Raw genomic sequence first — 15,321 nt, 5'->3', positions numbered from 1 at the left:
AAGCTTCAGCTAGATAGCCAAATCAAAGTGATCAGTGAAGTCAGCTTTGCAGGGAAAATCCTTAGCTTTTTATGTGGTTTTTGGGGGCAGGGTGGGAAGGAGATAAATTTTTGCAAAACTGTATGATATTATGCTTGTCTTTAGAATTACTTCTGATTTCAAACTCATGGCTCAGTTTTGTCCGTGTCTTTTAGTAGTAGGACATCTGAGAAGAAAGTGACAGCAGTTCATGGATTTGAGACCATGGCCAGACCTCTTCAGCATAACTACATACTACTTTTTTGCATAACTCATTTTTCAGTTGCACTTAATCACTTTTTCTTTGAATAATTTCACAATATAGCAAAAGCACTGTAGGATAAATAATCCACATCTTCCAACTGAAGTGAAAGGACTGAAATGTTTCTTAGTCTCAATATTTACAACTGTTACCTGTTCAGTGTGTGTGTGATATAAAATCCCATATATAACCTGAAATATATTACTGAATGCTAGCTGTACATGAACTTGTTTTGTTGATTTATATGTGAAGTGCACGAGATTGGTATGAACATGACATAGCGCCTGTTACCATTAATAAATGTATCCCACGTACATGCATGTACACCAAAGCAAAGATTATGACCGTTTATTGGGAGGAAGAGAAAATAGAAGTCTGCAGATGCTTTTAAAGATTTGGGGGGGGTGGGAACAGGCATTGTATTTAATGGAGCCTTAAGAATTCACTTTGAGACCAAAAAGGTATGTTTGGTAAACCTGCTTTTTCCTTCATTTTTTCTCTCTCCAGCTCAGAACACTGGAATCTCAACTTTGTACAGGAATTCGTATGGTGCGCCTGCTGAAGATATCAAACATAACCAGGTAAGTATGGAGACTAAAATGTTACTGTTCAGATGGCAAAAGACCGGTGTAACATCTTATATGGACATGAAGAAAAATATCAGAAAGATTGATAAATCTAGATTAGAGGAACTGAGTCACCTGCTTGCACAAATGCTAGCAATTCCACTGGCTTCAAACAAGCTATGTTCTTTATGCTAATGGGTAATTTCAGCCCAAGTTTCAAAAATGTCCAACAAGTTATGACAGCATATGCGTAAAAATTATCCAAGCTGTTTAAGACTGTAACTTATAATGAAGTCAAGAGGGGCTTGGGACCTGAATGCCTCTAAAGTTCTGGATATGTGTGACGCAGGCTACAAAAGCCAAGCTAATGTTAGTGGGCACTTTTACTGGCTCTGGTACCTCATGATGTCCCATGTCAGTGAATTTGGTGAAGTTTGGCCACATCTCGTTACTTGAGTATAGCCATCCTAAAATTCAACACCACTGCTGACACTGCACAGCTCATGTGCTAAGGCATCCTTGTAAAAACGCAAGTATTGAACAGACCTGGAGAAAGAACCCCTGTATCTCTTGCAGGGGCATGCGCACTGTACTTACGTGTACAGCCCTCAGATTTGCCATTTAGCATGACTGCAACAAGGCTTTTTGTTTGTTTTTTAATGTATGCATTGGGGTATGAGCAAGGGAAAAACTAGCATTTCATTGGCAAGGGCACTTTCCCACATATATACATCCAAGCCATTCAGTCTAGAGCGTTGGGACTCTTTTACAATGTCCTGTTCCTGAAAACCAGAAAGCAATAAGTGCATCTGGATAAGGTGGGCATTGCAAAAATGTAATTGGCAGCATGGGTGCCAAGCTAATGCACTCACAGAAAAAGGGCTGTTGCAGTACTGACATGTATGGCGTCCATATGGCTGGTATTTCCAGTACAGTATTTCCTTCAGTCCCCGGGAAACAGACAATTTTCTGCAGCCATAGACTTTTGTTTAATGATTATATGTAATGCTACTTTATCCTTAGTTACTACAACTCCTTAATATTTTCATAACTTCCCTGTGTAACATGCAAAGGTTACAGCATTTTTCAACTAGAGAAATGAGGCCAAAAACATTTAAGAAAAGCACTGAAAATTGTTACTAGTATTAGGCAGCTAGATGAATATTTAGTAAAATTTATAAAAAAAGATTTTTCTGTGAAAATTTTTACTGGGTTACCTGAAATTTCAATTTAAGAGACTGGTATTTCAGTTTTAATCCACAAACTTAAGGTGAAGAGAGTTTCTGCTATTCTGTGTCCCCATTTCTCTTTATTTTTTTTTTTTAATTAGCCAGTATTTCCTGTGGTGCACAATATTCTTTCTTTTTGTGAGCCAGTTCAGTGCATGAAGGTGTTTCTGCTTTTATTGCATTTAAAGAGATGAAGCCCTTCTAGTTAATACAGTTTTTAGAGAATATAAGTGTTTGAGGTTTTGTAACAGCAGGTGCATTCTAACTGCAGTCATGAATCAACTAATTTGATTTTGTGGGTGAGGGTTTAAGTGAAAACAAACCAAAAAATACCCTCAAAACCAAAATCAATTTTCCACCTTTTCCTACTTGCTTTCTCAATGAAATGTCAGATTTATGATTGGCATATCGAAAGACTGATTTTAGCTAAAAAGAACCCAGAAATACTACTTCAGTCCCCTGTTTTCTACTCAAAAATCGACCATCTCTACCTTTTTGGCATATAAATAGGTTGCTTCGAATAGAATTTTTCTCCTGTGTCCAAAATTAAACACCTGTGTTTGAATATGTAAAATGAAATGAGGGGCTGAAAGTCCTGTACACCTTGATAGCAGTACTAGAAATAGAAACTAGAGGAGTTATGCTCCCTTGTGCAGTTCTAGTATTGGGCCCAGTCTCGTAAGATCACGCGTAGAGTCCAATACAGACATGTTTTGAAAGAATATCGCAAAGTTTGGGACATAGCAGTGCAACTGTTCCTCTCTTCTTGAAGGAGCATTACTAACTCTTGCAGAGTCAGCAGAATCTGCAAAGTCTTCTGACACCAGCGTCTGAGCACCAATATTCCCAGTGATGACCATTTGAGGATTGAAAGGCTGTATCATTTTGCAGTCACAAAGTCTGCCCAAATATATAGAGGTGGCATAGAGCGAAAGGTAGCGTTCCACCAAAACCCTTAGCATGCGCTTATACATTTCAGATTTTTTAAGTCCCAGCTATAAAAACAGACTCTCGCTAGGGCTGTCTGAAAAAAAACTTCGTGACAAACTTAGGTTAGGGGACCGCCTGATGTTTTTTTTTCTGCATATCATAAATATTTCAGCTTCAGGGCAACTTGCTGGAATGTAGCAGCAACCCAAGACTGCCGGCAGGAAGCGTTGAGGAGGTGGTAAGAAGAGGGTTCTGCTTAACAGTAGCAGAAGAACACATTTCAGGGCACTTAGCTTGAAATTTTCTCGTGTCAGTGCCCTGAAGACTATAGATGGTTCTTAAAGATACAGTGTCACCCTAAATCTTCCTTCTGGCAGAGGCAGCTGCAAAATGTTTAGCATCTTTGGAGTGTATATCACTTCCATTCAGATTCTTCAAGGCTGAGTTTTGGCCACCAATGTTTGCATTATATAGCTGCAAAATAGTCAGAAAGTTATACACAGATTATAGTTATGAAAGTAACTGTAAGCTACGCTGCTTGAACTACTTCTGAAGTAAATCAGCATCTTTAGCAGCAATAATATTAAATAATAAATGTATTTGATAACAATATTAAATAAATAAAGGTAAATAAAGAGAATGACAAGGCAAAGGTCTGGAATTAATGCCCTACCAAGCAATACCTTGAGCAGATGTTAAGATAATGCACAACTTTGATTTTTCCAGCATGATAAACGTGAGATTTACTCCTTCTTCCATCCGGTTGCCCACAATAAGTTGTATCTAACAAGCTGTGGGTATCACTGTCTTTCAGGTTTCAACACAGCCAGTTCCACAGGAGCCCAGCAGAAAAGATTATGAACCATATCAGCCGTTTCAGAATTCAACGAGAAACTATGATGAGTCCTTCTTTGAGGACCAAGTGCATCATCGTCCACCTGCAAGCGAATACAACATGCACCTGGGACTAAAGTCAACTGGCAACTACGTCGACTTCTATTCAGCTGCTCGTCCCTATAGTGAACTTAACTATGAAACAAGCCACTATCCAGCCTCTCCCGACTCCTGGGTTTGAGACTTGGGCAGATACAAAAGCTCCAGGAACTGTGCATGTGCATGCATACCACAAGACATTTTTTTTCCTGCAAATTTAGTTTGTTAAAGCCTGTTCCATAGGAAGGCCCAGATAGCCAGTATGGAAAAAATTAAGAGATTTTTTTAGAGGGCTAAAAGATACGAAAGCTAAACCTGGGAGTCATTAGAAAGAAATATATATATGCAGATATATATATATATTTTACAGTGTGGGGCAACTTTACCGTTGGCCTGTAGAGTCTAAAGTTCGGTGCTGTATATTGAATGTGGCTGAAGGAAGGAGGGAGAACATGACAGTGGATGTGGGTCAAGAGTTAAGCACAAGTAACTGAGCAGCGTACATACTTTATGGGGAACAGCTTCTCACACTTTGTTTAATATCCTCATTCATTGTGAATCTAGGCTTCAAGTTGCATTTGGGGTTTCCTCTGTACAGCAAGATGTTTCTTGCCTTTTGTTAATGCATTGTTGTAAAGTATTTGATGTACATTACAGATAAAAAAAAAAACAAGTGCATTGTGTATATTACACCAATGCCACAGTGTTTCTTCATCTATGGTTCTAAATATTGCTTCAATTTCAAATTTTGAAAGATGTATGAATTTCCAGTTTTTTGTTTTCTTTTCCCCGGTGCGTTTTAACAAAAAAAAAAAAATCAAAAAAAATCAAAAAAACAAAAAGGAATATTTAGCAGTATTGTTTGTTCTGATATGTGAATTTGTTTGTGGCAACTAAAAAAAAAAAAAGGCATTCAGCAGTTTCTGACAATTAACATTCATCATTCCACACTCCTTGTCAACGAAGTGCTTTTTCACTGCCTAAAATTTTAGATGTAGATATTTGAAATAGATTTTTTTCATTTATACCAGTTTTCTTTATGATGATACAGTGTTAAAAGAAAATAAATTACAATTGATCTGTCATCCATATTTGCTAAGAATGTCTATTTCCAAGAACCTACCATACAAATACACATTCTTACTTGTGTGTGTCCACGTATGCATAGTATTCTGTGTGCGTGTGTGTGTTTGAGTGTGTGTGTTTGTGTGGCGTAAGACTTCTTTTCATCCAATGTTTTCCTTGTTCCAGCTTCAATTTTTGTTTGATTTTCAGTTTTTTTAAACAGTGGAAACTCCAGTATGTGCTTTCTCTTACTCACTTTCTTAACCATTGATAGCAATTCGAACTTGTTAGGCCACATACTCACAAAGGAAGGGGTTATCGGATATTTTCCACTGACTCCTTCACCCTTAGATGCCATTTTCTTTAAAATAGCATCTCTTGATCTTCTCTCGAGGAAATTTCATTACTCTTCAGCCACCAACCAGCAAGTGCTCGAGGAAGGCAGAGTTTGATCTTGCCATCTCCCTGAGGGAATGGAAAACAAAGACCCAACAGACTTAAGTCTGGAGTCTCCAAACTATTCAGGCTACAGAAGGGTCCAACTGCTGAACCATTAGGACAATCATTTATTTTAACCCATACCAAAAAGAAAACCCAACACCCCGAACGCATTCCTCAAATATGAAAGATACTGACCATTTCTGTGCATTTAAAGTAAAACCCTAAAAAATAAAAAAATGTAAGGGACAGAGAATTTTTTTTAATTTAAAAAAAAAAAAGAAAAAGGAAGGTAGGCTAGGAGGCCAGAAGAGCTGGCATATTCATCTTAGCTCTTGGGATTCTGGCAGTAAAAAAGAAAGAATCTAGCATTTCTTTGATTCAGGCAACAGTTCAGCGTACAGTTTTCACAGCCTAAGACCCACCACAAACGGAGTAGTTGTAAATTGCTTAAATGACAGTTAAGGAATTTGTTTTAGGTTGCAAACATTTCTGTGATTAGTCATTGTAATAGTCTTAACATCACCTCGCACACTTCTGGCTGTGCGCAGGGGGAGAAGTCTCTCGCAAGTCATCGCCTGCTCTATAGGATGCAGCCCGAGTAGTTCACGCAGGCGGGTATTGTGACGTAGAATTGGTTTATCGGTAATCTAGGACTATAGTTTAATCTTTTTGGCAGCTTTTCCCAGTGTACGATATGTAACCTTATCTGCTCTTTGTAGTAAACAGGGGGAAAAAAATCGCATGCAAAAAAATTTTTAAAAAATTTAAGAAAGGGTGGGGGGGAGGGGCACAGTGGGCCAGATGTATAGTGAGGTAGATACAAATATTATTCATAGTTTTGGACACAAGTTGTTTATATTTTATTTATTACATTGATTTTAATAAGATAAGTGACATTTGCAGTGCTCTTTTGAACAAAGCACCTTTTCAGTATAAAAACTTTTTTTTAATAAAGAATGTCACTCGCAACTTGAAGTTCTTCTTGACTGCCTGATAACCACCAGGCTGGTGCAGTTCTCCAGGCGCGGGATTGCCAACAGGCCGAGGGGATCCGTCATTCTGTTTGAAGTTCTTAGGACAGGAGGTTATTGTAAGTTGGATTTATTTCCGTTCTTCAAACTAATGAAGTGCCCACGTTGCCCCCTTTCAGCTCTTAGGAATTACTTGGAGTCAAATGTTGACCATTGCTCAAGTGAGAGATTCTGGATCGATGAAGTGGCATAAAATACCTTTTGTCTATACTTTTGTGTTGTTTTGTTTCCATTCTTCTGTAGTGGCAAGTGCTCCGACTGGTAACGTTCACTCTTGCTGTACTGAGTTTTGAGAAGGTGTTGAATTACCCGGCTTCCTTTCCAGGCTTGGAAATCCAACACTGCTGCCATACCGAGCAAGATATATATGATGCATTCTTTTTAATATTGAGGAAATTATCATTACCTATTGCTGTTCCCTTCATTCTTGTACTAGATCACACACAGAAATAGAGAAGAAACAAACAACTGTTCCAAAAAAAAATGTATAAAATGCAATTGATGTACTGTAAAATGTCGGATTTTTTTTTTTTAACAAGCTTCGTATTAGAATCTTGTTCAGCTGTGTAGAGCTATATAAATCTCACTGTTTTATTAAATGCTGTTTATGGTCTGGAAGGAATGGTTAACCTATCTCAAGATTAACAAATTTGCACTAACATGAGCAATATTGATTTGAAAAAAAAAAATGAATTCACTATTTAAAAGATAAACTATGATTTTAAAGGTATATTAACACTGAAAGTACATTTTGACAAATAACATATTTAAGCCCAAAATATAAATGGTTATGTCAGATAACACAAAAGAACTATAACAATATAGATTGAGAAAAAAAAAATGTGTTTCACTGTACATGTTGCTAACATGTACAAAGACAAACTCATATTGACATATTTTCTATTAATAAATCCTACTGTATTGTGGAGAATCGCTGGTCATAGTGCAATATGTTTAAACTCAGAAGCTGACTCCATCGATTGATGCCTAGCTTCACACAGCCAACAAACCCTTGCCATGTGTTTATTTTAAATATGGATCGGATAGCTAACTTTCAGCTCTCAAGTCATTCGCTCCCCTCTCCCTCTCCACCGAGTTTATGAGCACAATGGCAAGCAAAAGGGAGAGGTATTTTTGAGAACGCCCAATTCACCCCTAATTATGGCTGCAAGAGCTCAGCTCCCACCGCTTACAGAGAGAGAGTGTTTATCTACACCTGTAGAAAAGACTAAAAAGTTCCAAGGCTGGTGCCACTGGACAGGAACACGCCGTAAAAGCGTCTCGCCAGGGAGACCTGCAACTCCAATCAGAAGTGCCGACTTAATTTTTTATACCTTGGCACGCACAGGCTCTGCAAGGGAGGCTTTCTCAGCCCCTCCGCCCCTGTTACTCATCCTCCCCTGCCAGCAGGCAGAGCGAGCTCGGAGTTGAGAGTTGCCGCCTGTATCACGGGGGGCGGCGAGAGGAGTGGGAGGGATGGAGACAGCAACCCAAAGCGGGGCGGGGGGACAAACAAGGGGACTAAAAACACAGAAACTCGGAGCTTGTGCGTGAAGACAGATACACGCCCATAATTACTAACGGTGGAATGGACCCAACGGGAGATTTATGCACTGAGATTATCAAATATTACTAACAAGCTGATGTACTGAACATTGAATAGCAGCAACACGCTGCACATAAAGCTTTATGCTAGGAAAGTGGGAAGGAGCAGCAGAGGGAAATCCCGGGTCACCGTCGGGCACTCCCAGCTCCAGCCAGCAGCAGATGTCGGGCACGAGGGCAGCGGCTGCTTACTGCTGGGAAGGAGCGAGGGATGAGACTCTTGATCAAAGACTTGGTCCAACACTTTAAGACTAGGTCAAAAAGTCATTAGGCAGCTAAAACAGAGGCAAATTTTTGCAAACCTCCCCCCTTGGCCCACCAGCCTCAAGGGCAGAGCGTGGTCTCCCCCGGAAGGTACACGGACACAGTGCGCACGAGGGACAATCCCATCAAGGACCCAACTTCCAAAGGCCTGTTCCTGTCAGCTGGGCAATACCCGGTACAGGCGTGTGTCCGAGCGGCCGAACGCTGCCGGTGCTGGGGCTGGGTTTGCTCAGGAGCGGCTCCAGCCACTTGAAGGGCAGCGTTTTGCCTGGAGGCCAGATGTGCACCAACATCTGCTGAAGGGCCGTGCAGTGCCGGCTCTTCTCCAGGGGACGAGCCAGTCTTTAAATAGCGGCCTAAAGCCAGTTTCAGACATTTAGGCTGAAAGTGGGAGATTTGAGTTTCATCCCCAGGCAAAGGGATTGAAGGAGCACTTGCTCCTAACTCTTGCTCCACTCCTCCGAGGACCAAGCCAAACAACTCCATCTAACGCAAGCAATTCCAGTTTTTCTCCCCCGCCCCGGGTTTTGCACCATCTCGACTGGGCCACGTCCTTCAAAAGGCCGGCACGCCACAGTCCTCCGCAAGGCACATGCATGGATACTGGTGGTAGCCAGGCACAGTGCTCCAGCCAGACACCGTGCCAATGCATTATTCTTCAACCTAAGTCCCAATCAAACTCACTTTAGTATTTTTAATTCAATTTTAAAAGCAGTTTCCTTCCTCTGTGAGCATTGGGTTTGCTTTGCCACAAGAAAGCGCACACTAAACTCTGGCAAGGTGTAAACCTTTCGGTTACAACTAATTTTAAAGCCCACAGAAGTCCCTGGAAAAACTTCCATCAGCTTCACCAAGCCATGGATCAGGCCCAAAGTGAAAACAGGTGAAGAACTGGCACAAACTTCTCAAAGGATGAGCACATCGAGGCTGCTTTTGCCAGCACGCCAAAGGCTCCGACCTTCTAATAGCTAAAAGGAGAAAAAAGGCAAGTTATTTGCTAGTACCTGTCTGTCAAAATTTACTGTAGAGCCTTTGGCTCTCTGTAATTTTATTTTCACTGCTTTAAGAGAGTGACATAGATAAAAAGCACTTGCAGTGACTGACTGTTGCAGTTAATTTCAGTAGCCAGATGAGTAGTTTCAGACACAGAAATACCTTGCTTTTCCAGACAGGCAAAAAACTGAAGCTTGCCACTAAAGCTAGGACAGCAAAATAGCAGTGGTTTGCTGATTCACTATTTTTCACAAAGTCAATTAAAATATTAATTCACATAAGCCTTTCCATTTATACATAGCCCAGTGGCTATGGGGCTTGCTTTTTTACATAATTTACTTCTTTTACATGAATGTTATAAAGGCAGAAAATGTTGATGACTAAACACGTCACAACGATAGCTAAACACATCAAGGCTGAAGAGAAAAATGTGTGGCAGAGAATTCAGGCTACTGTGTACAGACACAGTCCGTTATTACCTTATTATTACCGTTATGGCCAGCGTGGGAAACAAAAAAAAAAACAAAAAAAAAGTGGCTGCCCGTGGGCCAGCCACGCTGCCTGTGGGGCCACCACAGGCTGGGGACCGAGGGACGGCAACGGGGGGCAAAATCGGGCAGAGGCATCTTAGTCCTTGGCGGGACCCAAGTGCCGGAGGCGAGGAGCGAGCGCTGGCGGGCGCCGCAGCTTCGGGGGGCTCGGCGTCGACCGGGCACCGCGGCTTTGCCTTCCTGCTGCAGCTCAGCCTGCGCCTTCCCCGTCAGGTGTTTGATTTACCCTCAGTTAGAATAGTTTAAGAGGTCACCTGTTTTGGTTTTCTTTTTTTTTTTTTTCCTCTGGTTTCTTTTTTGTTGTGGTTTAACCCCAGCTGGCAATTAAGCCCCACGCAGCTGCTCACTCACTCCCCCCTCCACCCAGTGGGATTGGGGAAAAAAAAAACCAAAACAAAACTCGTGGGTTGAGATAAGAACAGTCTAATAGAACAGAAAGGAAGAAACTAATAATGATAATAATAATGATAATAAAATGACAATAATAATAATAAAAGAATTGGAATGTACAAAACAAGTGATGCACAATGCAATTGCTCACCACTCGACAACTGATGCCAGTTAGTTCCCGAGCAGTGATCCCCCCAGGGCAACTCCCCCCAGTTTATATACTGGGCATGACGTCACACGGTATGGAATACCCCTTTGGCCAGTTTGGGTCAGCTGTCCTGGCTGTGTCCCCTCCCAACTCCTTGTGCCCCTCCAGCCTTCTCGCTGGCTGGGCATGAGAAGCTGAAAAACCCTTGACTTGGTCTAAACACTACTTGGCAACAACTGAAAACATCAGTGTGTTATCAACATTCTTCTCATACCGAATCCAAAACATAACACAGTACCAGCTACTAGAAAGAAAATTAACTCTATCCCAGGCGAAACCAGGGCACATTTTAATAACGTAACAGTTGTTATGATCCACTCTGACTACCAAAACCCAGGTGCAGAGCCAATGCTTGCATGTCAGCAACTCATTCTGCTCTTGCCGTCAGAGCTTATCTGTGATGGAGAAAAAAATAACCCTCAGTAAAAATTAATAATTATGTGTCCTGAACAAAATTTGCATTTTGCTCAAATTTTAAAATAAAAACCACTGGAAACTTGAAATAGGTCTGCTTTGCCAGCGCATTAAAGCGTGGGCAGCAGCTCGTGGCCCTGAGCTGGGCTCAGCTCTGGGCAAACAGCGAGAAGGTGTTTGCGCAGGAGGTTGCAGCCTGCCCGAGCAGGGAGGGCATCAGTAATGTCTTTTCATTTAGTAGGAAGGGAATGTAAAGTTGGAAGCCAGAGACCGGCAGAATTAAAGCCACAGTTGTTAACATAGGGAAAAGTGCGAGCTACCCTTCCCACAGCTACGGTCTGTGGTTTGGGCTTTTTTTGGCTTGTTTCTTTTTACTTTCCATAATTAGGGCTTAAGGCAATAACATTTTTGATGTTAACTGTCTGTGGAATGTGTTTTGACAAAGTAAAAAGAAATGTGATTTTAATATGTATAATTGAAAAACAGTTGGCGACAAGTTGTTTTGACTTCCTAAAATTTGATGTGTTTGTGTAGGTTAAGATAATGATTTGGTTTAACAACACTGTGATGTAAAGCAAATTATGTACTCTAATAGACTGTGAAATTCCAGATCTATCAGGGTAGCTGTGTATACTATATGTAGTTAATTAATGACTGTGCAAATCAGCAAAATTAAGGTTAAACAGGTGTTAAAAGACAGGAGGATTTTGGAGCTGCTTCCGAAAGTGACAAATGATGATTGTCATTCGTCTTGTCTCTGCCATGCCACAGCTTAAATGTGATGTTTGTCTGCTGTATTAACTTTGATTTTAAAAATAAAAGCAGTTTTATAAACCAGAACAACTTCAGTCACAGCTAAGCCTGACCCACTGAACTAAGGGATGTAAAAAGTGGGAAATTAACTATATGATCTTTTACTGTGTTTCCAATACCATGTCCAGAAATCATGAATTATCCCAGAAAGACTGGGACTCTTTTACTTCCAGGGATTTACTCTGTGCCTTGCTGACGGCACTTACCGCCTTTCACAAGGCCATCCATCAAGGCACCGATGGAGCCCCACAGCATGGCCAACAATATTTTCATGAAATCTCAGCAAAGAGGTATGTGTTTGGGAAGCAAAACAGCAGGTCTGTGTCTTGCCACAACCGAACCCCCAATCCTTCCTCCAAGACCTTCATCCCCCCACGCAGGGCTGGAAAAGCAGAAAGGGGACGTGACCATCCCAACCCGCTATTTGAAATAAATCACCACCTGGAACTAAGAGCATCTAAAACTGTTTCATGACATCTTTGCTCGAGTTTTTTCAGTCTGGGGGCTCCAATATAGTTTCCTTATGTTGTTTTGGCTAAAAAGGCAATAGAAGAGGAAATTTTTTTACAGCAGGAACACTTTGAGGCAATTTTAACTTAGACAAACCCACTGGAAACATGGGGTAATTCAGACACTATTAACTACAATGTACCTGGTGCTCCTTGCTCTTCTGTGCTATCTGGATGGATCTACTGGCAGATGCCTAAAAGCAAGCAATCCTACCTGCACAATTATTCCAGAGGGGAAAAGGATTTAAAAAAGGGAAAAGTAGTCTATGAAGACGTGGTAGAGAGGAGAGGTAAGTGGAGTGACCAGTGGGGCTGGTCTGGACCAGGGATAGCTGGCACTTGTCATACCACTGTGCTTGGGAGGCATTTCTGCTGAAAAAGCACGTGGTAAAGCAGAGAAGGGTTTGTAGCTGCAGGTGTGTGGGTGGCCAGGCCAGTTAGGTGCCTGGGGTGAGTAATTGCTCTAAGATAAAACAACAGCAGCCAGTCCTGGGATGCAAAAGCTACACTCTAAAAAAAAGGAAAAGTATCAAACACAGTATTTTTTTGCTTATGGAGTCAACTGTAAAGTGAAGAAGCTATTCCAGGAGTGTCCTCTATGCAAAAGGACTTCACGGGTCCTAAGTGATATATCAGTTTTGTGGCAAGGTGAAATAACAGAAACAGCTAGCAGAGCTGGCTGGAGTAGCTGGCAAAGCAAGGAACAGCGTGGGGCACAATTAGTTGCTGTGTTCATCTCCTTGTTAGGTCCCCATTTTTCTCCCTTTCAATAAAATATTTGAAGGCAATGGGTGCACCATGACAAAGAAGGAGATTTAGCTTATCGGTTGCAAAAAAAGTTTTCAGTTTAAATCTTTTCCCCATGCCTCTGAAGGGTGCTGAAGCTAGTGTTTTATTAGCAACCCCTTTCAATGTATCTGCTGCTCCAGTTAGTGCCAATGAAGTCCTTGCAGACTTGTCTGGTTATTGTACCTGGGTCAATCAGCAAGATAAGAAATACGGGCGGTTTGCTGTGTTTTCCAGTGCCTTTGCTCAGGACGGGAGGCACCGGCCGCTCCGACTGTCCCGGAGGAGACGGGACTGACACGGGGTTTGCAGTTTGTCCTCCGGCACGGTCCCGGCCAGTGGCCACGTCTGGGTGGTGGCAGGGCAGAAACGTGGCTCGTCCCGTGCGCGGGTGGCCGTGGCAGAGGCGCGGGAGACAAGGAGAGCCGCGGGGGAACCAAGACTTCACGGAGTTCAGACACCGGGACAGAGATACGCCAAGGTCAGCGAGGCTGTCAAGCAGTAATAATATTAAAGGAAATGATGCATTTGTATTAATAGTGAGTTTTAAGCTTTGTAACAATAGGAGAATGTATTAAGCCTCAGGCCTTGTCTGGATTTGTCTGGTCTTGAACCAACCTTAGCAATATTTGCAAAAATCATCCTAGAAACTTTTGTAACAGCAACTCTGTTATCCATCTTTCTTTGGCCGTCAGTATTTATACGTCTTAGCTGAGGTTTTGCTGAGCCTTGCGCAACTGTGTGGTGTCAGCAGCCAGCATGAGCAAAAATACTCATCCAAATATAGGAGGGATAAAGTGTAACCAATTAAACAGTTGTAGATTAAGGCATGTGGTAAGTGAGGCAAGGAGGACATGAGCTGCGTCCAAGGCCACGCTGGTACGCGTTACGAGCAGGGATGTGCCCACGAGCCAGGCAACCTGAGGGGCAGGAACAGGGGCTGGATGTTAACCTGGTTAACAGCAGGTACGTGAGGGAGATGATATACTGCTTTTTTCCCCCACGGGAGGGATACCAGAAGAGGATGCTCTGGACGGAAGGAGCTCCTGTCTGACATTCATCAGGCCTGGCGAGCTAAAGGAAGGAAAATTAGCTTAGCTCTGAACGTGTGGCTGTTCTTCACAGGTGTAAGATCTTGCTGAAATTACATCAAGAATCGGGAAGTACCGTCAAGTGGTTGTTGTGCAGCACAGACAGTACCCAAGAGCTGTAAAACAGCGTAGCGTCTGTGCTCGTTCCAGAATGAAAACTCACCAGAAGGGGAGTTGCTTCTCCCCAGCACACCTATGGCTGTGAATTTATAGGCAAGGACCTCAAAGATTATTTTAATAAGATATTGCTTCAGTCGGTTCTTAGCTGTCAAAGTCACACAGCTGCTCAACTTTGGGTTTGGCTTTTACTTTTTGCTGGAAATGAAAAATTCCTTGGGCACATCTGTTAATGCAGAGTCAAACTTCAGTCAAATCAAAGGCTTTCAGGAGAGGAAAATGCCACATAGCATTCCTTCGTGCTGGAATATGATGGGAAAGGACTCAGCAGCCTGTGGAGCAAAAGCCCTGTTGAAGGCTAGGTCCAGCTGAGGTGATCTTCAGGGGACAATGACAGTATCATAATTGATCGGCGGGGGATTTCGCTATATTCAGCCTTTCTTCTTGATCTCAGTTTTCTAAAAGCAGAATGAGAGCACCCTATGGCCTGCTAAAGCTGACTGATTAGGACAGATGCTTTAAAATAGAGACAGAATTCAGTGTAGGTAGATGAGATCAAATACTGTTTTTTCTTATTTGTGCTCTTCATGCTGTTATTGTCTCTTGAAAGGATGATGAATGTTACTTTTATGTGTTTGATAATTGATTTGCATTATTTACTTATTTAATTTCCTTAATGTTGATAGAGCTAAAAGTAGTGCAATATGGATTATATTGATCTTTCTGGAAAAAAAAAATCTTTGTCTGCAAATTCTATTAATTCGCTAAAGATATTTTTGCTTTCCAGTGATAATCAAATAATGCATAACTAGCTTGCTATTGCTTTCAGGAAGCATCAAAGATCAATTCATAAAGTTCAATAGACAGTGGAGCTCTGTTCTTTATAAGACTGTCTTAGTTATCTTCATAAAAGTAAAGATGAGATCCTAACACTGGATTGACATCAGAAAGTGCCTAGAGCTCTTCATCCTGGGTAAAGCTTGGTTCCAGAATTCACTCGCTCATCCAGTCGATCATGGTCAATAAACATTTCGTGTTGCAGGGAGCATCTCTTGTTTTGGATTCCCCAGATGTGATATAGGCTGGAGGAATAAGTTCTGAATTA

The 15,321-nt window shown here is 41.7% G+C and overlaps 1 protein-coding gene and 1 long non-coding RNA gene across 8 annotated transcripts in view; one reads left to right on the top strand and one right to left on the bottom strand.

Annotated features, from left to right (window-relative positions):
- Window positions 1-7,406, top strand: part of CTNND2 (catenin delta 2) — a 688,109-nt gene extending 680,703 nt beyond the window's left edge. For all 7 annotated transcript variants that reach the window (XM_030041721.1, XM_030041726.1, XM_030041725.1 and 4 more), the window contains 2 exons: window positions 788-861; window positions 3,820-7,406. In XM_030041721.1, the coding sequence (XP_029897581.1) occupies window positions 788-861; window positions 3,820-4,080 (335 nt within the window). In that variant the 3' untranslated portion in view covers window positions 4,081-7,406. The remainder of the gene's footprint in view (window positions 1-787; window positions 862-3,819) is intronic.
- LOC121232424 overlaps window positions 1-14,062 on the bottom strand; it is a 47,813-nt gene extending 33,751 nt beyond the window's left edge. Inside the window, exons 1-2 of the long non-coding RNA XR_005930816.1 lie at window positions 14,044-14,062; window positions 12,316-12,322 (exon numbers count right to left, since the gene is read on the bottom strand). This is a non-coding gene — a long non-coding RNA (uncharacterized LOC121232424). The remainder of the gene's footprint in view (window positions 1-12,315; window positions 12,323-14,043) is intronic.
- Window positions 14,063-15,321: the final 1,259 nt, after the last annotated feature.

Source organism: Aquila chrysaetos, chromosome 18 (assembly GCF_900496995.4).
Source record: "Aquila chrysaetos chrysaetos chromosome 18, bAquChr1.4, whole genome shotgun sequence".
In the NCBI taxonomy this organism is placed as follows: domain Eukaryota; kingdom Metazoa; phylum Chordata; class Aves; order Accipitriformes; family Accipitridae; genus Aquila; species Aquila chrysaetos.
The sequence above is the reverse complement of the archived record's forward strand: the minus strand, read 5'-3'. Positions and strand labels throughout refer to the sequence as shown.